This window comes from Phodopus roborovskii, unplaced genomic scaffold, assembly GCF_943737965.1.
Source record: "Phodopus roborovskii unplaced genomic scaffold, PHOROB, whole genome shotgun sequence".
In the NCBI taxonomy this organism is placed as follows: domain Eukaryota; kingdom Metazoa; phylum Chordata; class Mammalia; order Rodentia; family Cricetidae; genus Phodopus; species Phodopus roborovskii.
Window position 1 is genome coordinate 29,569,243 of NW_026126407.1, and position 23,220 is coordinate 29,592,462.

Consider the following 23,220-nt stretch of genomic DNA (forward strand, 5'->3'; position numbering starts at 1 on the left):
CCCAGGCCTCTGCCGAACCAGGAACTGGACTGGACACACAAGGACTGGCTGGGCCAGGAAGGCAGCTTCTGGACATGCATTTTGGTTAATGCCATGTTTACTTCCCTGGTTGGGCCTCACCTCCTTTCAAAATGGAACCAAATGCGACTTTGTAAAATGGAGCTAGGCAAGACCCGCGTAATGACTGCTACCACTTTCCATTCCTCAGGATCCACAGGGTGAAATGACTCCTGCAATTTGTTCTCTGGTTTCTGCATGCTGGCTGTGGTACACAAGTGCCGCCCACTCACACACAGATGTGTATTTGTGTGTATGTCCTGGATGGTGGTGCTCGGGTGTGATTAAGCGCTGGGGTTGCAGGAGGTGAGGTGGTGGTGATAATATACAGTTCCGTGTGTAATGGTCCACACCCAGGAAGCAGGCGGAGCTCTAGGAGTTCAAAGCCAGCCAGGGCCAATGTGGGACGGTGGGGGGAGTGGCACTAGGGAAGCCACAGGAAGCAAGGCATAGCTGGAAAACCACTGTTTTACAGTTTGTAACGACTTAGAGACGGTTACAGCCTTATTTCCACACCTGATCTTGTTGGAGCCCTCTGACAGAAACTGTTCTGGTTTGTCTGTTTCATAGGAGTCTTCTCTGTGTTGCAGAGTAGCAGGTTTTCATTTTAGTCATGTAAAGTCTTAATTTTGTTTAAAAAACAACATGCCTCTAATCCTAGCACTTGGGCATCAGACAGGTGGAGCTCTGTGGGTTCGAGGCCAGCTAGAGGTACATAATGAGCCTCTCTCTCCAAAAAACAAAACAAAACAAAAACAAAACAAAACAAAACAAAAAAAACAAAAAGAAAGAAAGTTTGAGACCAGCTTGATATATATTTAAGCTAAGTAGATAATCCATCTATCCCAAAAGCAAACAATAAGGCTGGAAAGATGGCTCAGCAGTATGGTTAAAAGTACTTACTGCTCCATCTTTCAGAGGACCTGAGTTATGTTCCCAGCAGAGCAGCCATGTCAGGTGGCTCACAATTTCCTGTAACTGCAGCGCTATGGGGATCAGACACCTCCAAGCCTACAAGTTCAATAGGTAGGTGTAGAAGCACTAGAGTGCTCGCAGGAGAGCAAGTGTCTCTCTCTCTTTCTCTCTCACACACACAAAAGATAAATCTAAAAATCAAGTAACAAAAGTGTATCGGAGATGGAGATGTAGCTGAGTGGTGAAGCACTCACTGCCAACATCAACTAACAAAAAACTGTATTTAAGTTTGAAAGTGGGACGATTTGAGGAAAATGATGCAATTATTAAACAGGGTGTGTGAAGGAGGGGGTCAGTGACCACGTTTGAGCTCCTCTTCCATCCAGTACTACCTTGGAGTTGGGGAGCAGGACCGCTGTGGAAACAGGCCCATGGTGTTAGGGAGAGCCCATGTCTCTGGGCCACACCTCACAGCAGCCCATCTGCCTGCAGGCTTCTTTCTCCCTGCATCGAAGCATCAGTTGCCTGACATGTGTCCTATTTTCTATGTCTTGTGCCTTTGTAGTAATTAATTAATCCTTGCACTTGGGGACCAGCCTTTACCTGAGGTTCAGCTTCAGGTCCTAAAGACTCACTCAGGAAGATGGAGCCACATGGTCCCAGAAAAACCCTGCTTTCCTTCTCAAACCCCAGCTGTGGGTGTTTCTCCCTTTGTTCTCCTCACTTGTCAGAGAGTGAAAATACAGTCATCTCCACTAATTTCTTTTTCATATTTGGGGTCTCACTACGCAACACTGGCTGTCCCATAACGCACAGTTCAGACCAGGGCTGGATTACAAGCCTTTAACACACCCAGCTATCAGATCTTAGCTCTCAGCTGTGGTGCTGGGACAACCTTTGGAGGAGGTCTAGGAGCCCTACCCTGAGGGAGGTCCAAGAATAGAGCTGAGAGGAATATAAAATCCATGCATGTTTTCAGTAGCCTTTGAGTGAAACTTGATGTGCCCTTCAATTAGGAATAGGAGCAGCATCCTGTAGATCTCCAAGCTGATGTCACAACGGAAATCACAGGGATTTTCATCTACTTCAACTAGAGGTGTGGCAGACACTTCATATTTCTGATATTAGTCCTGCCTCTAGATCTTACAAGTTAAGAAGAATCATGGGGCTGGGCGGCGGTGGTGCACGTCTTTATTCCCCGCACTTGGGAGACAGAGGCAGGCAAATCTCTGTGAATTTGAGGCCAGCCTGCTCTACAGAATGAGTTCTAAGACAGTCTTAGCTGTTGTACAGAAAAACTTCCGTCTCAAAAAACAAACAAAAAACTAAACAAAAAAGGAAAAATCATGGGTATTATATATATTTTTACAAATATTTTTCTGAAAATTACATGTTAGTGTTTTGTTGAGAGACATTGACTTATAAAATATGGCTCTATGGGATACACCTCTAATCTCAGCTGCTGAAGGAGGGTGCAAGGGGATTAAGAGTCCAGCTAATAGCCCTGTTTTTAAAATTATTTTTACTTGCATTTATGTTTGTGTTAAGGTGTCAGATCTTGGAGTTACAGACAGTTGTTAGCTGCCACCTGGGTGCTGGGAATTAAACCTGGGTACTCTAGAAGATCACTGAGTATGTTCTTAGTCACTGAGCCATCTCTCCAGTCCCAGCAGTTCAATTGTTAAGAGGAAAAAGGTTTGATTCCCAACAACTGCAGGCAGCTCACAAGGGAATTAGTCTCCCTCTTCTGGCCTCTGAGAGTCCTGCACACACACTGAATACATACATTCATGCAATCAGAACACTCAAATACATTAAAAGAAAAAAAAAAAGGACAAAAAAATTTAAAAGAGAGTTCAGGGTCACCCCTCTGCTCCAGAGGCAGCTCAAGGCCAGCCTGGGTTACACGAGATTCTAGACACACACACACACACACACACACACACACACACACACTTGCCCAATAGTAAGTAAAAGAGCTGTGCAGTACTGACACATGCTTTTGATCTCAGCATTCAGGAGGCAGAGGTAGGTAGATCTCTGAGTTCGAGGCCAGTCTGGTCTACAGAATGAGTTTTAGGACAGCCAGGGACACATAGAGAAAGCTTGCTGTGAAAAAGAAAAACAAAAAACCAATAATCAATCAAACAAACAAGAATAAGTAAAAGATGTTTTTAAATGATGGCATATACCCACAATCCCAATACCTGGGGGGTTGAGGCAAGAGGATTACTTCAAATTGGACTGAATAGTGAGTACCAGGCCACATGGCCTACAGAGTAAAAGGTTGTTTCTGGAAACAAAAATCGAACCAAACAAAGAAATACAAACATGAATGCTTTGATGTTGCTCTGGCCACTGCCCTGCCACAACCTGTCCACCTTGCCTAGGGCTGGAGAGGCAAGGTCCATGGAGCTTGGCAAGATTATAATGAGGAAGATAATTGTTCCTGGAAGAGCAAAGGGCCTCCTTCGGAAAGGAAAGTGTATTTAACTGTTAAGTCCTGCGGTGGGGGGAGATGGGGGGGTGAGGGAGTGGAGAAGTAGGGGGGTAAGGGGTGTCTCAGAGTAATTGTGCTCAGCAAATACAAATAAACCTTAAAGGGACCACCAGAGCAGATACAAGAACCCAGTGAGATCCTGGCCCTGGGCTATAGGGAAAGGATCTTTATGTACCTCATCAGGAATTTATTTTGTTTAGTAGTTCTTCTTTCTCCTCCTCCTCCTCCTCTTCCTCCTGTTCTTCCTCTTTCTCCTCCTCTTCCTCCTCTTCTTTTTGATCCAGTATAGCCAAGGTTAGTCTTGAACTTCTGATCCTCCCATCTCCACTTTCCAAGTGCTGTGAATACAGTACTCATTGGTTTATTTAAGGTTTTGTCCTGGAGATCAAAAAGCTGAAAGAGGGGCTGGGCAGTGGTGGGACACACCTTTAATCCCAGCCCTTAGGAAGCAGAAGCATGAGGATCTCTGTGAGTTCGGGGCCAGCCTAATCTACAAAGCCAAGTTCCAGGACAGTGTAGCTACACAGAGAAACCCTGTCTCACAAAACAACAAAAAGCAGGCAGAACAGGCCCTACAGTTTACATTTGGGCAATGAGAGGAATAAGAGGAAGTCAGGAGACCAGTTACCAGAGACAGGCTGTCATAGGTGAAAGTCCAGAATAGCATTAAACAGGAACTGCAGAGGAATTATTCTGAGTCAACAGCATTTGAGAACAGGCTTTTAGTTTATTTGTCTGCTTGCTTATTTTTGAAATAGTCTCTCTATGTAGTCCTGGCTGTCCTGGAACTTGGTATGTAAGCCAGGCTGGCCTTGAACTCATAGATCTGCCCACTTATGGCTCCTCAAGTGCTGGAATGGAAGGCGGAGCACAGCCGAGAATGGGCTTTCACCTAAGCTCCTTCATGTGCCTCAAAGCAGACTCCCAGAATGCTCTCTGCTGGAATTAACCAGAAAATGAGTCAGTCTCAAGAGTCTTACCTCCAGACACACCGAGGCACACCCAAATGGGCATTCTTACAGAAGAACTGACAAGTCATGTTATCTTTCCTAAAAAAATCATTTGTTTATCTGTAATCCCCCCTCATTAAGGTGATATACAAAGGTGAGATGTCACAGCGAGTAAAGGCATTTACTGCCAAGCCCAGTGATCTGAGTTCCATCCCAAAGACACACATGGTGTAAGAAGAGAATGGATTTCCTCAAGTTGTCCTCTGAGACCTCCACATATACACTGATACACACACACACACACACACACACACACACACTAATTAAAACAAAAAAATTTAACTTGATATTTGGGCTGAGCCTGGTAGCATAAGCCTTTAATCTCAGCATTTAGGAGGCAGGGGCAGGCAGATCTCTATGAGTCCCAGGCCAACTTATATACAAAAGGAGCTCCAAGATTCTAAATTCTTAGTACAATAAATAAATAAAAATCTTTTGCTAATCTGTTGTCAGTTTTTAATTAAAAATTCTTTTGTCTCTGGAGGCAGAGGCAGGCAGATATCTCTGTGAGTTTGAAGCTAGCCTGGTCTATAGAGGTAGTTCTAGGGCATCCAAGGCTACACAAAGAAACACTGTCTCAAACAAACAAAAAAAGCAAAATAATTTTTTCTGGGGTTTTGTTGTTATCAAGGTCTCTGTGCCTCTGCCTCCCCCATGCTGGACTTAGAGGTTTGGCTTAATTCATAGGCTTATGATGTCACACACTTGAAAAGTCCAACAGAAAGCATTCTGTTCTCTTATCTCAAACAATTAACAACAACCAGGACTAGTGGGATGATTCAGGGGTACAGGCATCTGTAGCTAATCCTGGGGCTCAGCTTGATTCTCCCAGACTTCCATGGTGGTAGGAAAGACTGAAAGTTGCCCTCTGACCTCCGCATTCATGCCATGGATGTGTGCACACACATATAAATACAAAATAAATAAGTAAATAAATGCAAATAAACTTTTCCCCCCTGGACAGGATTTCTCTGTGTAGCTTCGGAGTCTGTCCTGGAACTAACTCCCTCTATAGACCAGGCTGATTTTGAACTCACAGAGATCTGCCTGCCCCTGCCTCCAGAGTGCTGGAATTAAAAGTGTACACCACTATTGCCTGGTTTAAACTTTTCTTTAATGTCACAGTTCTCCCAAATAAGCTCAAGAGGGTAGTGACCCTGACCAGGCACCTAGGGAAAAGGTAGTCTGGAGTGGGTTGGGTGCTTTAATGAAAGTATACTTACTGACGCTTTGTGTCCATCAAAGACAGCTCTACTCGTTTTAGCTCTTGCCCAGGTTTCAGGGATAACAACTACGGGAACAGTGCTCCTTGGCAGAGGAAAGAAAGCTCTAAAAGCTTTGGCATTAGCAAATAGAGAAACACTTGCCTTGTCATTGGTCTGTAGCTTTTACTGTCTCTGGCTCTTGGCTGGAACTAATCACATGGTCTCACATTAAGAGAGCGGGTTGATTTTATAGATATATAAAACTCAGAACGTTTCCTGGCATAAAAGATACATGAATTTATTACCGTTGCTATTAGGAATTAGAATCAACAGGAATTGCTGGTGGTTTGAGGGACAGGGTGTGACCATAGGCTTCTAGCCATTATTACAGTGGTGTTCTCTGGAAATCTGGGGAGATAGCAAGTCAAACCAGATCAGTGAAGGCTTCCCACATCTGTAACCCCAGCATTCAGGAAACAGAAGCAGGAGGATTATTGAAAGTTTGAGGCCTTCCTGCTCTAAACTGTAATTGCAGACTAGCCAGGGCTGCACAGCAAGATCCCGTCTTTTTCTTTCTTCTCTGTATTTTTTCAATTTTAGTGTATGTGCTGCCTAAGTGAGCACAAAATTATTTTGTTACTTTAGGTTTGTTTGTTTCATTTTCTGATTTTTTCCAATGTTTATTTTTGTGCATTGGTGTTTTGCCTGCACATATGTCTGTGTGAGGGTGTCAGTACCTTGGAACTGGAGTTACAATCAGTTGTGAGTTGTCATGTGGGTACTGGGAATTGAACCTGGGTCCTCTGGAAGAGCAGCCAGTGCTCTTAACTGCTGAGCCATCACTACACCCCAAGATCTCCTTTTTTTAAAAAAAAAAAAAAAAGAAAGAAAAGAAAAAGCTGTTGAGATGCTCAGTGTGTAGAGACACTTGCCATCAAGCCTGATTGATGACCTGAGTTGTACCCCAGACACCCACATGGCAAAAGAATAGAACTTCCAAAAGTTGTCTTCTGACCTCCACAAGGTACTGGTTCCATTTTGATTTTTAGTCTGGTCTGTCAAGCCTGATGGAAAAGCCTAGTCTAAAACAGTGGCCACAATACCTTCTATAATTTCACTGGTGTGTGCGTGCGTGTGTGCATGCATTACTAGGGACTAGACCCAGAGCCTCCTGCATGCTAGGCAAGTGCTGCACCAATGAGTTAGATCTCCAGACTTTTGTTCACTTATTTTAATTTTGAGAAAGGACTTCACTAAGGCCTTGAAGTTGTGATCCTCCAGCCTCAGCCTCATGAGTGGCTGGGGTTACAGCATCATGAGGCCTAAATTCCATTTGCATTTTTTGACTTAATTCAAGCAATATTTCCTGACCCAGACACCTCACAAATACTGGTCAAGGTCCCCTTATGTGCCTGCTTGGGAACGTTAGCCAAGCAAAGGGGTGTCCACAACTAGAGAGACACTGACACAAAGAGTATGGAGGAATCAAGCATCCCTGGAGGCCAAATACTTAGAGGGGAGCTGGCCTGGAAGAGTGCCAGAGCTCCAGAGTACAGATGGTCCATAAAACACTGGTCCAGCACCGGTGGTACCCAGGCTTTGGGCATCCTGTCATTGATCCTGGCATTGAAACTCTAGATAGGGAGACAGCGACTGCTCTCCCATCCCTTAACTGCCCAGCCCCAATCTTTCCTTGAATGGCTTTTCACTGGGGCCCCTCCAGGCCTAGGCCCTTCGAGTTACCTAAGACGGGGTTTCTGATTTCCTCATAGTCCCTCCACCCTCAGCTCTGCCATTATCTTTCCAGAATCTTCTACAGCATGTAACCTAGCCACCAGCCTCAATCACCCCACAGGGTAAGTCTCAGGTTAAGGGGTGATGGAGGAAGGAAAAGACCTGGAGAGGGGACGAGGTCATCAGATTCCCATTCCTACACTTTACTGAGCCTGGCACCCTGTACCTAAGGGTGCAGCACTCAGGAGAGAGCTGGTACAGGTTCCACTTCAGCATCGGAGAGGAGACAATGATGGCTGTCTTAGGTTGTCTTTCCCTGTGAAAAGACACTGTGACACAGGAACTTGTATAAGGGGAAACATTTAACTGGGGCTGGTTTACAGTTTCAGAGGTTCAGTCCAGTCATCATGGTGGGAAGCATGGTGGCATGCAGGCAGACATGATGCTGGAGAAGAAACTGGTAGTTCTACAGAAAGATCCTCAGGCAGCAGGAGACTGTGTGCCATATTGGGTGTAGCTTGAACATATATGAGACCTTAAAGCCCGCCCCCACAGTGACAGTTTCCTCCAACAAGGCCGCACCTCCTAATGGCCAAACATTCAAACGTGAGTCTATAGGGGCCATTCCTATTCAAGCCACCACAATGGCCTTGTTTAGAATAAGCAGACTAAAATCAAGTTGGCCAAGTGAAGGGTCAGCTGGCATTCTCAGTCAGGAACAAGGTCTCCTGAGGCTGTGAACCCAAGTCCACACACTTGGAGACAGGTCGAGAACAGCCTCTCCTAGGTAGACTGGAGCCCTCCTCCAAGGGCTCTTCCTCTCCCCTTTTGGAGTTGACTCCCAAGACTGGCAAGTTCTCTTGTACCTCTTTGCCCCAGGGAGTTTGCTGCCAACTTGGGGCACCCAGCATTGCATCTATGTGTTCATCTTGGGACTTGTTTTTCCTCCCTTTTGCCCTCTGGGTATCGCACGAACAGCTTCTCCATCACCCCTGCCCCACTCCCCCCAATCCTAAGTAGATTCATTCCAGTGTCACACCCCAGCCCTGTGACCCTCCCCTCTTTCATCCCATGTGGGTGGTCCAACTCCAGGGGGGACTAGACTGTTGCCCCAACAACTGGCTATTACATAATTCCTCCATTGTGTTTTCTTTTGGAATAATCTTAATAGCCTTTAGGATGTGTCCCCCTTCTTGCCACAGAGCAAGAAACCTCCCACTTATGCTTCTGTAAAAATGGACTAAAAGAGAGGCTGGGATGCAGAGTGCTTGCCTAGTGTACGGGAAGCGTGGCCTTGGGCAGGGCTAGAGAAACAGGAGAGAATAGTGAAGGCACTGGGAGATGGCAGGAGATGTTGGGGTAGGTGGACAGGGGGAAAACCTGCTATTATATAGAAACAACTGGTATCTGAGAGGAGCGGGGCTGGGGAGTGAGAAGGGCCAGAAATGTACACCATGTACTTGTGAGTAGGGACGGAGGTAGCCTGGACACAGGCATGGGCTCCCATATGCAACTACATAGGTGTATGCCAATGGAAAGCTACCTCCTTTCGGCCAGAGACAAGAGAATGACTTCTTTTAGGGATGAAAACACATTTACTAAGTTCCTGAGGGATGCAGAGTTTTATCTAACCACCAGAAATCCTTCTACAGTCCAGTTTGAGCTTATTTCTAGACATAGGAACTACCTGAGACCTAACAGTACAAATCAAACTCCAAGCTTTGGAGGAACCCAAAGGGACAACCTAACAGACAGTGAATAAAAAAGGGAAATTAAAAGGGAAGGAAAGGACATGACTGCTCCTAGTGTGGTGGAGCAGGAAGTTTATTGTAGATAAAAGGGAGAGCGTAGGTAGGAGCAGGGGCATCTGAGAGAGTTCAGAGAGGACATGATCAGACCGAGCTGGGTCATGTGGGGGAGAGAGGAGAGAGGGAACCAGGAGCAGCAGCCAGGAGGTACAAAACAGTGGGTAACCAAAATGTCTGCATTATATAAGGAAAAGCCTCTGGGGGGAGGGCAGCCCAGCCCCTGGGCTGGAGAGTTCAGGGTAGGGGGCAGGGGGTGCCAGCCATGGTCTATAATTGGGAGGGACTGAGGGATGCTGGGAGGACCTGGCAGCCAGGTTGGCTCTGACATGTTAAATAGGCAGCAGGGGTCCTAGGTCACTTGCTCTTCTCATAGAATCTACCTCTTGACTTAGGTCTTTTCCGTGTTGCCCCACTTACCCATTTGAGGCCTCTTTCCCACTGACTTCACCCCTAGTACTACTCCCCCAAAGGCCAGTAAATAATTAGCACACCTGCGGGGAATCCCCTAGGGAGGGGCAGCTCAGGGCCTCCCACTCCTGACCCATTTCAAAGATGAGGTCAGTCACCTGCCTTGGCAAAGACGATCAAAAGAACTCTCTCTTGATTCAGGTGCCAAGCTTCCCCCTTTCCCTCCATTGTGTGCTTCAGAGGTGAGGAGGGGCAGGTGGACTCATGAAAAAGGCATCAGATGTTGTAGGGTCTTCAGAGACCCACCCCCAAGACCCTTCTCCATCCCTTCTGCTGGCTGGCAGAATGGGTGGGTGGCAGCAGCTGGGGGATCCCCTGTTATGACCAGGATCATGGGACTCTGACTCACTGCCGCCCAGGCCACCTGACCACAGCAAGCAGAGAGGGCCCTGCCAGGGGGTTCCCCAGCCTGGGGACCCGGGAGAGAGTCTGAGCTGCCCCAGGCAGCAAGGCATGCTGGCCTGGCATGGAACCCACAGCCAGAACTCTCTAGGCCAACTTCCCCAGGGCCCCATTTCCTGATACTTCTTTCTCCCACTGGTGGCAAAGCAAGGGAGTTCCCGGTGGCTCCCCAGGCTCAGATGTCCCATAGGAAGCTTGGCCCACTTGAAGCTATGGTGCTCTCAGACCACAAGGCTGCTGAGTCATGCTTGGCCAGTACCTACCATCAGGATACAGCCCTGCCCAGCTACAGGCTCCTGTCTGTCCTCTCCATCTATATGTATGAACATAGGGTCCTGTGGGTTAAGGGCCTTTTCCAGGGTGGGGGGTGGGCTACCAGCTTGATGGAGAGGGAAGCCTAATAGGACTGTCCTCCACAAGATAGGGCACAGGTGTGAACCTCCTAGCTGCAGGGAAAAAGCAGTTATACCTGTGTGCTGAGCCTTCCTAGCACTTGAGGCTTTCCTGCTCCCACAAACCCAACTCCTACCTAGAGAGGCCCAGGGAGAAGATGGGAATCAGGACATAGGCCCTGACCCTGGAGAGATGGTTTGAGCTCCAATTCTGCCCAGCTTGACCTTCTACCGTGAGTTTGACTTAGAAGGTCTGTGTCCTGTTGGCAGGGCCACACCTGGGAAGCCTTTCAGGGTGACACTCCTCTGTGGCCTGAACCCTTCCCCACAGCTGGGTTCCTGCTAAGACCTCGATTTATTTTTATTCATTTAATTTGTTTTTGAGAGTAAACTGGCTGTGCAAACCTGGACTAGCATTGAGTTAGTCCTCCTGACTCAGCTTCCCAAGTGCTGGGGTTACAGATGTGTGTCATCATGCCCAACTAACAGGTCACTCCTGCCACTCAAAGCACCATCTCCTGGTTTTGGCTTTTGTACTGAAGGGGGAATCTAAGATAGAACACACACTATGCACTGAGCTATATCCTTACGCACTAGCACTACATCCTTCTGAGGTGTATCCCCACCAAGCTAAATCCCCACGAACTACATCTCTACCAAACTCTATATATACCCAGCCTTTGTATTTATTTATTTATGAAAGGAGACCTCATATAGCCAAGGCTGGCTTTGAACTCCTGAACCTCTTGCCTCTACCTCCCAAGTGCTAGGATCACTTTCTGTTTGGAGACAGTTTCACCGATTTGCTCAGGCAGACCTTAAACTTGGTAGGTATCCTCCTGCCTCAGCACCTCATACAGCTGGGAGTACAGGGCTGGCTAAGGCTCATATTTTGGTCTCTAGCTGGAGTGCAGGTGGTCTGAAGCCTTTGGCTGTCTATGAGATCAATAAGGCCTGAGATATGCCCCCTCATTAGAGCCCCAATGTGTGTGTCTGTGTGTGTGTGTGTGTGTATCACACGTGGTGACCACTGAAGCTTCAGGAGTACTGCCTATCCCTCCTACAGAGTGGGTTTCTGGGAAGTTGCTCCAGTGTTTGTCCAATGCCTCCCAACCTGATCCTTGTTAAACTGGGTCAGGCCTAAGATGGGGGTAGATGTGCTTTTATCCAGGTAGGGGCTGGTCATGGTGGATGTAGGAGGGGGTGCCGGGGCGCTACCACCTGGGACGCTAAGCTTGAGAGGGTCGGAACAGCATCCTTTGAACCAGATTGTTCAGCCTCCTGACAGTAAGCATCTGGGTCCTCCTCGGTTTTTGTGCTGGGCATCCCCCTTCAGCTTGGGGACTACATTGCTGAGTCATGGGCAGGCCCAAGCCTGGGACGCGCCTAGGCTAGGACCCTTACCAGACTTTTCCTCAACAAGTGGAGGCTGAGGCTGGTCTCTTGGGGTCACCCTTGTCTTGGAAGGGAGAAAAAGAAGTTGGCAGTAAGGGCGCCCCTCCTATACCTGTTAGGGACCCTGTCAAGGGGGCTCGCGTGCCGCAGTCTAACCAGCCGGGAGGGGCGGGGCGCAGAGAGGCCCCGCCCCTCCGAGGCGGAGCTCCGTTTCCTTTATAAAAACTGGGCTCCGGTCAGCAGCAGCTGCCCAGCTGTTTCGTCCGTACCTCAACTGCTGCAATGGCGTCGCTCACCGTGAAGGCCTATCTTCTGGGCAAGGAGGAGGCGGCCCGCGAGATCCGCCGCTTCAGCTTCTGCTTTAGTCCGGAGCCCGAGGCGGAAGCCGAGGCCGCGGCGGGCCCAGGGCCCTGCGAGAGGCTGCTGAGCCGGGTGGCCTCGCTGTTCCCCGCGCTGCGGCCTGGCGGCTTCCAGGCTCACTACCGCGGTGAGGGGCCAGGGCCGCCGGGGGGGAGGGAAGCCAACGTCCCCCGCCACGGCGTGGCAGGTCTGGGCGAGGACGTGGCGGGCCGTGCTCTGCCTCCTCGCGGGGACTGGGCGTTCAGGCGGCCGCTCAGGTGATAGCTGACATCCCGCCGCTCGCTTGTTTTCTGTAACGCCGGGTGGAGGGTTCAATTAAAGCCCCGGAAGAGCGGGGACGGACCGAGGTGGAGGAGGGGTGGAGAGGAGTGACGCGGGTAAACAAGCGGCGGGGGCGGGGTGGAGCGGCCTGTGGGAGGGGAGGTCGGGGACCCGGGAACTAGCTCCGTCTCTCACGTCGGAGTGGCAGGAGGCTGCCTGGGGTGGGGCTAGAAATTGTTGACCAGAGAGACGTAGCCAAGGCCCTCCCTGTGGGAGGGGAAAATATTAAGATCTTGTGGAGAACTGTTAGTTGATCAGTCTTTTTTTTTTTTTTTTTTTTGAGGTAAAGCCACGTAGCCTGATTGGCCTTGAACTCCCAAGTGGTTTAGGATGGCCTCACTCAACGTTAATCCTCTTGTCTGTTTCCCAGTACAGGAATCACAGGTGTTCATCACCACTCCTGGCCAGAAAATTTTCCGTGTCACTGAGTTACGTAATTCGCCCAGTAAAAGTGTATAGAGGCTGGGCGCTGGAGGCGCAGGCCTTTAGCCCCAAAACTATGGAGGCAGAGGCAGGTGGATCTCAGAGTTTGAAGCCAGCCTAGTCTACAGAGTGAGTTCCAGGACAGCCTCCAAAGCTACAGAGAAACCCTGTCTTGAAAAACAAAAGGTTACTCTTGTATTTGCAGAGACAGGTCTCACTGTGTGGCCTGGCTGGCCTGTATCCCTAAATTGTCCTTCACAGTCCTCTGCGTTATATTTGGCTAGGGACCAGTCCTGGGCCTCATGTCTGCCAGGCTAACATTCTACCAGATCATGGCTTTTTTAAAAAACTGAATTGTGTAACCACTATCATGTTCAATTTAGAATCTCTTGTTTTATAAATTTTTGTCTTTATTTATTTTGATTTTTCAAGACAGGATTTCTTGTATAGCCCTGATAGTCCTGGAACTAGCTCTGTAGACCAGGCTGGCTTTGAACTCAGAGATCTGCCTGCCTCTGCCTCCTGAGTGCTAGGACTAAAGGTGTGTGCCACCACTGCCTGGTGTATAATGGAGTCTTACAATGTAGTTTTGTTCATTCACTTACTAAAATATCAGAGGCCCATTTGTACACTCATGCTAGACAGCTCACAACTACTTGTAATTGCAGCTCTTAGAAATCAACACCCTGTTTCAGCAGGAGCCCCCCCAACACACACACACACACACACACACACACACACACACACACACACACACACGTGCTCTGCCTTCTGTGTGCAGCTGTAATCCAGGACCTAGGTTGGAGCATGTATTCATCCAGTTTGTGTCAGAGTGAATGGCCATATTGCCCCATTATTCAGGCTGAGTCTAGAGCCTTTGAAAATGTTCCTTTAGCAGTGGGCTCTGTACATCGCAGCAGTGTGTATCCAGCATAAGAGGCGTGGCTGCCTCTGTTGCTGTTATTTCCCTTCTAGTGCAGGAAATGGACTCTAAGACTTGCATGCTAGTGTTTCACCTCTGGGCTGTGTCCCTGGCTGGCTCTGATGTATTATCTCTTAAACAATGCAGATGAGGATGGGGACTTGGTTGCCTTTTCCAGTGATGAGGAGCTGACAATGGCCATGTCCTATGTGAAAGATGACATCTTCCGCATCTACATTAAAGGTAAGGGGCTACCCTAGGGCACTGCCTGAATCCAGGTGCATGCTATAGATCTGAGTTGTCTAGGACAAGGATGAGCTCTGTGGCCTGGGAGTTTTGGGCTCCTGCTGTGTGTGCCATGTGTGTTTAACAAGTGCAGGGCCTGAGACCTCCTGGCCTCATAAAAGGTTATCCTAAGCCACTGAATTCTGCATGGACTCTGACCAGCAGGGCTGCAGTGAGAAGAAAGAGAGAACTTTAGGGGCCTTGCTCTAACAGCTCCCAACTCTCCCTGCAGAGAAGAAGGAGTGCCGGCGGGACCATCGCCCACCGTGTGGTCAGGAGGCATCCCGAAGCATGGTGCATCCCAATGTGATTTGTGATGGTTGCAATGGGCCTGTGGTGGGAACCCGCTACAAGTGCAGTGTGTGCCCAGACTACGACCTGTGCAGCACCTGCGAGGGGAAGGGCCTACACAGGGAGCACAGCAAGCTCATCTTTCCCAACCCTTTTGGCCACCTCTCTGATGTGAGCTGGTTCAGCCTTGGGAGCTGCAGGGTGGTGGGACCTAGAAACCCTTACCCTCATTGCCCTATCTTGTTTTCTTCTACCCAGGGCTTCTCTCATGGCCGCTGGCTTCGGAAGCTGAAACATGGACATTTTGGATGGCCTGGCTGGGAGATGGGTCCACCGGGGAACTGGAGCCCACGTCCTCCTCGAGCAGGGGATGCTCGCCCTCACCCCGCAGCTGAATCAGGTAAGGCTGGTACTTGAACTGGCTTTTGGGTGTCATAAGCAGCCAGCCAATTCAGCCAATTTAGGCCGTCCCCATAGCCTAAAGCCCAGCACTGTCCACAGTAAGCTATGCACCACTCATCCTTTTCTTTTTTGTTGTTTTTTGGGATATGGGGGATCTTGCACATAATACATACAAGTTCCATCATTCTGCTACATTCTGTCCTTAACCATGTCATCAGAGCCTCTTTAGAACCCTGCAGAAACAATGCATTTCCATTTTACAAGTGAGTAAACAGGTATCTGAGTGCCTAAAGTCACTAATTCCCCACAGGGCCCACCCTACCCTGCTAGGCTGCCCTTCTGAGGTATGAGTATGTAGCTGAGTTTCTATAATGTATATGCCTTAGGTTTGGGACTATCAGGGCCAAAGTTGCTCAAATCTTTTAAAGACAAAAACAAAAAACTCCATTGTCACAAAACCATTTGTGGTGGTAAATATACTGTAATCTCAGGACTCAGGAGGTAGAGGCAGAAGGATCAGGAATTCAAGGCCAACCTTGGCATGAGACCCTGTCTCTAAAACCTGAAAGAACTCACACAAAGCTCTACAGTCTAGATTTTGGGATTCTGCTTCTTGATTTTTTTTTTCCCCCCTTGAGACAGGTCTCTTTATAGCTCTGGCTAGCTTGGAACTCACTATGTAGCCCAAGATGGCCTCAAACTTGAGATTCTCCTGCTTTAGCCTCTTGACTGCTGGATTGTAGACATGTGCCAGAACAGCCAGCTGGGATATTTGTTTGATTTTGAGTAAACAGCAAATCTAGGACAAGGTCAATATTTATATGTTAGCTGTACTGAGCCTCTGGTACAGAGGCTGAAGAGGCTCAACATGTGATCCACTGGGGAACTAAGGGTGCATTGTGGGAGGGAACAGACGCACCAAGTGTGGTCAAGGGGTCCCAGGACAGTGATTATCTAGGTGATGGGGACCTTGGCACAAAAGTTCTGTGATAGATGGCAGAGTCACAGAAAGGTCATCTTTCCTTTTTAAAACTCAACAGCTTCTGGTCCATCAGAGGATCCCAGTGTCAATTTCCTGAAGAGTGTGGGGGAGAGTGTGGCAGCCGCCCTCAGCCCTCTAGGTGAGTGAACTTCCTGGTCATCCTGCAAGACACCCCAGTGGCTTGGTGACTCAGTGCACAAATGACCTTTGGCAGCCTTTTCTGGCATGCTGCGGAGACCAGGGCAGATATGTGCGCTTGACACCACCAAAGCTTTGTTGGTGTAAAATTAACCTTTGCTGAGGACTGGAATGGGTGCCTCAAAGTTGAATTCCTTACTGATTCTTGAGCTTTCCACATAAGTAGAATGAGCCAGTCGGGAGGGTGCTATATGGGTGGATGGGCTAGCCTTTGAGGTAACAAGCAGCTTGCGTTTTCTGAGCTGAGTGACTTTTAGACTTGAAAGCAGGCAGTTGATTTTTTTTCCTTTCCCTTCTTTTCTTCCTTCCTTCCTTCCTTTCTTTCTTTAAGTAAGCAAGGTTTCATGTTAGCCCAGGTTGGCTTTACTTTACATAACCCAGGCTGGCCTTGAACCTGTGAATTCTTCCTGCCTTGGCCTGCCAAGTGCTAGGATTTCTTTTCCTTCTCAAAACCCCAAATGTTTGTGAGAGCAGGGAGAAGGTGCTAGAGGCAAGTGCTCTGGGTCATGCCTGGCTCTGCAGAGGGCAGAAGAAATCTGCTGGGGTGGGGGAGCACAGTGTCACCTCTCTCAATACTGTGACTCTACCTACTGTCTTTGGGGCACTCTGGTGTGGTTTAGGAAGTGCTTGCCCACATCCTGTTCCTGTGTCTGTAGTATTGGAGGTGACTGCAGGAGCCTGTGCAAAGGCCATGTCCAGTACTGAAGGAATGCTGAGGGGGTGTCCCAACCGCACCAGTCTCTCCTTAAAGCTACTAGGTGTCACTACCACTTGCTGCAAGCCAAGGCCATCTGTGCTCATGCTGCCCCAGGATGCAGCTATGAGGCAACAGTTCTGGCCTTGAGGTTAAGTTGAACAGCTTAGGTTGAGATGTGGTGTAGCTCTGTGGTAGAGTGTTAAGACTGCAATTCTTTGCACTAAAATCAAGTACAGACAAAGCAGTTTAGTCAGACCACATGGCTTTGGCATTGCAGTAAGAGGATTTTGAGAGTGTTGCTTTCCAAGGAGGTTGAAGCGGTACAGCAGCAATCGGTTTGTAGCCAGGAGGAAAAGGACTCACTGTAGGATACAGTGGGATTTGGGAAGATTGTAGTTCAGTTGTGAAAGATTATCTTCGTCTAGCAGGTGAGCTTTTAGGGGCTGCTGGCAGCTTCACTGGAAGACATGTCAGTGTATGGTGTGGTGGTGACAAGGGACCCTAGCAACAGTTACTTTGGAGTGTTTGTTAAATTAATGTGTATGTGTACACTCACGCAGGCATTTGCATTCTTAGTGCCCAAGGTAGCCAGAAGAGAGTCTTGAGACTCTCTGGAGCTGGAGTTATAGGCAGTAGTGAGCTGCCTGAAGCTGTACAGGACAGCCAAATTTCTAGAAAAAAAAAAAAGACTGGGTAGTTTGAACTGAGGATTGATTGGCTTCAGCTTTTGTGGAAGTCATGGGAGTTTTCCTTTCCTTTTTCTCTGAGGAACTAAGCAGGGGATGACTCACATGCTAACTGCCTCTAATAGGTTGTGTGAAAGTTAGAGGCCCAGAGGGAAAGAAGTTGGCAAAGCCTGTCAGAGGCAGAGGTTTGGGGGGCCAAAGCCTTTTATTGGTAGGTTCTGTGAGAACCAGCCAAAAAAGGCTGCTATGTTGGCCCAGTGCTGTGTTTGGCTCAGAGGATGTGGTTACTGACACCTATAATACAAGGTAGTAAGTAGGTCTTTCCTTGTTACTGGGTCTTTGACAGGCTTTGGGGACAGCAGGCCACAAACTATCAAACATTCTTTCTGAGTGAGCCCTTCAGTCTTGGGGTTCATTATTCCATTGAGAAAACCCCAATTCAACAGCTCTCTGATCTTGCCTGCACCTGCTTAGAAAAATCATGGGGTATGGATGTTGGGAATGGGGCTCAAGGTTTGCTTGAACTTTCTCTGTGTGTGGTTCTGGACATTGAACCAGAACTGTGTTCATGGTAGGCATTTACTCTACCCAGATGGTAGGGGAGAACTGACTCCTGAAGGTTTTCCTCTGACCTCCACACACATATAAATGTAAAAAATAAAAAGATGAAATGGAGGGCAGGGAGTAACCCACGGAGAGAGGCGGCTGTACAGAGAATCCTTGTAAGAAGACCCTGCTGGGCATGATGGCACATGCCTTTAGTACCAACACTAGGAAAACAGGTAGGCAGAGCTCTGAGTTTGAGGGCAGCCTATATTACATTGCAAATTCCAGGCTATCCAGAGCTACATAGTGTCAAAAAAACAACCCCCACAGGACCCTTTATCCTAGTATCATGAAGGATGAGAGGGAGTGACAGGCCAAGTCACCAAACAGCAGCTAGAAGACCTTTCATAAGAGTGTTAGAGAGCCCCAGGGCCCCACACAGCCAGGTGATGGCCAATACCAGTACTTTCGTGTTATGTACTTGAAGTGCTTCACTCTGAGAAGCTTCTGCCATGGAAGCTAAGACTCCAGCCTGGAAGTGAGGGCATCAGGGACCTAGCATTCAGCCTGACAACAGCTCAAGAGTCCTGTTGAGGGGAGGCTAGCCAAACACCTGACAAAGAACACCAGCTCCTAGAACCTGGATTTCCCTGATGCCTCCCTCTGGACACCTGTATATGTGAAGCTGACAACCACCCTGGTAGGCAGAAGTTCCTGCAGGCGGAACTTCTTACTAGTGCCTCTGGGATCAGAAGCCATGATGGCTGGCCATTGAGGAAAGCCTCTGCATGTGGAAAAGTGTGCAAGGAGGGAGGACAGAAAAGTACTGGGTTTATGAAAAAGCAGGTGCCATACAAAATGTAACAAAGGGCCAGGTGTTGGTGGCACACGCCTTTAATCCCAGCACTCAGGAGGCAGAGACAGGTGTATCTCTGTGAGTTTGAGGCCAGCCTGGTCTACAGAGCTAGTTCCAGGACAGGTTCCAAAGCTTCACAGAGAAACCCTGTCTTAGTAACAAAGGAAACAATAAAAAAGTGCTTAACACTGAGTAAGGGGGCTGGAGGTGGCTTAGTAGTTAACAGCACTGTTGCTTCTGCAGAGGTCAGGTTCAACTCCCAACACCCACATGGTGGCACACAACGGTCTGTAACTTCATTTTCAGGGTTTCTGTTGTTCTGTTCTGACCTCCACAGGCACCAAACACACTTGTGCTCAGATGCATATATACAAGGAAAACATAAACTAAGTGATAGAAGGAAGGCTTAGGTTCAGAGACTCTCAAATGAGTAGTCAGCCCTCTGGGGATTCCCTTATGTGAGAATTTTGCTAGAAAATACTAGAGGGAAATCCCACGTGCATTGACAGTCTAGAGGAGGCCTGACCCCTGAGGGTGCTCTTCAAAAGCCAGACCTGATGGGCGACGAAGAGCCCTGAACCACAAAAAATGAAAGACTCTGAAGAAGAAACATGAAGTTAGCAAACAAAAGGAGAGAGACCCTTGACAATAGAGAGGACATATAGTCCTGGGCAAAGCAACATTTACATAGCACTCTAGTAGTGGTTTTTGTTTTTAGTCAAAGGTAGCTTTTAAAAGGGCAGGGGAAGGGGAGGTAAATACTGATACAATAGGAAATAAACAGATGTGGGGGCTGAAAGTCCCAGAGGACTCTGGGAAATGGGAAGAAACTGTTAAAGCTATGTCTTGGGTACATTTAGTTTGTAAGCAGCACAGGTGAACCTGGTGAACCTGCCCGTCCTTACCCCCCACCAAACACGAGCAGGCTGGTAGATTGGCCATACACTGAACTGAATCTTGGAGTTCAGATGTGTAATTGTCACATCTTGAGACCCTGTGTGTCATGGCCTTCCTGCAGCCTGCTTTCCTATTGGGTTGGGAGAAACAAGGTTACCCCTGGGGACTTTGTGGCTTGGAGACAGGGAAAGGACCAATATGATGGGCTTGTTAGTGGGGTTTGGGTTGGAAGGAGGAGCTCATGGGGGTTGTCACATGGTCTGTCATGTTACATGGTTATGGCTCTGGGGTTGAGCCCAGCCTCTGCATCCTTATGCTGACTGCCAGTGTCCCAACCCATATGTGCTGTTGGGGACTGAGTCTGAAAGCACTTCCTAAGCCTACAGTGCCCAACTTACTGAGTCACTGATGTCACAGGCAGGGGAGGCCTCTGGCTTGACAGCTTGATTCCTCCTTCTTTCCAGGCATTGAGGTTGATATTGATGTGGAACATGGAGGGAAGAGAAGCCGCCTGACACCCACCTCCCCAGAAAGTTCCAACATGGACACAGAAGACAAGTGCAGCACTCAAGACAAGTGCAGCACTCAGCCAAGCAGCTGCTCTTCAGAAGTCAACAAACCTGACGAGGCAGGCGAGGGCACTTCACAGGCTCTGACAGAGCAAATGAAAAAGATCGTCTTGGAGTCAGTGGGACAGCCAGAGGTAGGTCTGCTTTCTCCCACTGGTTGGCCTGCTTGGCATCTTGGCTTTGGCCCCAGCAATTTTTCAGTCAGAGGGCTTCTGTCCTTCCTGTTGTCTCTGTGGTGTCTTCAGTTACTCCGAGCCTTCCAAATAGAACTCTGTAGAGAAAGACTTTCTTGGATCTAGAGCCATAACTCAGTATGAGGCATTTACCTGACATATATGAGGTCCTAGGTTCAACCCTAGCATCATGGGGGTGGGGGGGGGAAGACATGTCTTTTGCAGACAGCTCTGTTTGCCATGTTTGCTGGGAGCAGATAGTGGGGTCCCACTGGTCAGTCACTTAGGCCCCTGTGCTCACAGCAGGCTGTGTTCTAGGAACAGATGGAGTCTGATAACTGCTCAGGAGGAGATGACGACTGGACACATTTGTCTTCCAAAGAAGTGGACCCATCCACAGGTGAACTCCAGTCTCTACAGATGCCAGAATCAGAAGGGCCAAGTTCTCTAGACCCTTCACAGGAAGGACCCACAGGGCTGAAGGAAGCGGCCTTGTACCCACATCTCCCACCAGGCATGTGCTCACCAGAAAGTTCATTTTCCTTTGCTTTCAGAGTATCCTAGTCATGTCTGGTTTTGGCAACACAAAAAGGGATATCATGGCCTGGGATTTTTTTTTTTAAAGGCAGTACCTAGTTGTGTAGTCCAGGGTAGCTTTGGGATTGTAGGCTTGTCAGCTGACATCAGAGAAAACTAGAAGATGGTCTGACCTCTTCTGTCTGCATCGAGCAACACTAACCTCATCTCATTCTAAGAATTTCTAAATCTCAATACCCAGATGTTCTGAGAAGGCAGATGTTACAGGAAAGGCAACACTGGCTTTGGGCTGCCTTGTATCATGAACTGAACTCAAACCCTACACACCATTTCCTCAGGGGGTTTCAAATTTTAATGGCAAGCACCAAAGCCAAGCCCCAAGTAGAAGCCAGGCAGAGTATGTAAAATGCTGGACAAGAGTGGCTAGTCCCAAGTGTGCAGCCTGCAAAAGAGACAGCCTGCTCCCATGTTCCCAGAGTAATGGTATTCAGGTGAACAACTTTTCTCTGGGCCAGATTTAGCCTTGGGGCTTCCAAGGTCAGTTTCTGTGCACAAGAGCAGAGGGGCAGCAAACCGGTGCATGAGAGTCTGGAAAGGGGCTTTATCATGAGTTCAAGGCTACACAGAGTATCCTGGCTACACAGTGAGACCTACCTCTGCATCTCCATGGCAGACTGCGTATCTCATACTTGCAAGGCTCTGGGCAGGGAACTGGAGAACTGGCTCATCCAATACAGTGCCTGCTGTGCAGGTGTGGCAACTGTGTCTGTAGTCCCAGCATGTAGAAGGCAGACAGAATCCCTTCACAAGCTAACTAGCTAGACAAGCTGGAATTCGCAAGCTGTGAGTTCACATGGACAGCAACAGAGGACGACTCCTACTTCAGCTCTGGGCTGCCACATCTTCACACATACATGTATACCTATACAGGAATAGAAGTACACACGATACATTTGCTAAACAACAGTCAGAGGCTGATAGAGGAGATTCACATGTCATTATCTATAAAGGGTTTTTATTTGGATTGGTTTTGAGATGGTGTCCCACTGTTGCCCAGGATGTCCCTGAATGATCTTCCTGCCTCCACCTCTTGAGTGTTAGGACTACAGGCTTGAGCCACCATGTCTGGCAACAAAACTTAATTGGGAAATAACTGCACTCTCTTGTTTACAAACCTTCTGGCTATTTATGCTACAGTGGCAGAGTTGAACAGTTGTGACAGAGACTGGAAAGCCTACAAAACAAGGGCTGTTTGGTCCTTTAGCTGGCCTCTGAGGGTTCCTGTGAGGCCTAAACAGGGCAGCCTTCCTGGCAGGCAGGACTTGAAATGTTTGGAGTGCTGCAGGGTACCTGACTTTCCTGTCTGTTTTGGCAGAGGCTGATCCCCGGCTGATCGAATCACTCTCTCAGATGCTGTCCATGGGCTTCTCTGATGAAGGTGGCTGGCTCACAAGGCTCCTACAGACCAAGAATTACGACATTGGAGCTGCACTGGACACAATCCAGTATTCAAAGCACCCTCCGCCATTGTGACAGTGCTTGTGCCCAAGCCCTGTGACCCGCCCCCTTTGACCTGTAGTTGCATCAAATAGAGCAGCAGGGCCTCTGTAAGGCCAGTTTCTTGGCATTCTTCCAGAATCTGCAGGTGGGAGTGTGTGAAGCCTTTAAGGGCAGTGGGGAAGTGATATGAGGAGAGAGTTCCAAGAGTGACATGCTGACTGACGCCTGAGAACAGAACCAGGTACTTGTGGCTGAGCTTCCTCTGCCTTCCCTAAGCCTGGCCTTTGCCAGGGAGTTGCAGAGGTACACTGCACTTGCTCTTACCGCCAGCATTGCACCAGCAGTCCAGAACCCTTGCCTGCTGTGTTCTCTTCGTTAAAAGTGATTAATACGCTGACAGTTATTTCAACAAATAAAACCGTTATGTTAAGAGGGGGCTGTCCACAGTAAGTCAAAGGTGGCCAGCAATTGGGGCCTACAGCTCCTGGGGGATGGAGAACTTGTAAAACCAGCTGAAGGGTCTCACCATATACTGCCTCCCTTTTTAATGATTCACACTTTAGTTTTGTTCCAATGTTAATGCTTTTAAACGAAACCCCGACATAGCTTCCTCTGACTTGATTTTTAAATGCCCTGTAATTAAATGGCATATGCACTTTAATCAACCCTGTGGTCCTTATTATTGTTGA

The 23,220-nt window shown here is 48.4% G+C and overlaps 1 protein-coding gene across 2 annotated transcripts; it reads left to right on the top strand.

The window, feature by feature from the left end:
• The first annotated feature begins 12,129 nt into the window (after nt 1-12,129).
• Nucleotides 12,130-23,196, top strand: Sqstm1 (sequestosome 1). Of its 2 annotated transcripts, none has more exons than XM_051180817.1 (8): nt 12,130-12,373; nt 14,060-14,155; nt 14,430-14,659; nt 14,747-14,888; nt 15,931-16,011; nt 20,217-20,455; nt 20,813-21,008; nt 22,407-23,196. In XM_051180817.1, exons 1-8 carry the CDS (start codon nt 12,169-12,171, stop codon nt 22,562-22,564), a joined length of 1,347 nt encoding a protein of 448 aa, XP_051036774.1. In that variant the 5' UTR covers nt 12,130-12,168; the 3' UTR covers nt 22,565-23,196. The 2 variants fall into 2 exon arrangements, with proteins under 2 accessions (XP_051036774.1, XP_051036775.1); XM_051180818.1 differs by having other exon boundaries at nt 20,813-20,894.
• Nucleotides 23,197-23,220: the final 24 nt, after the last annotated feature.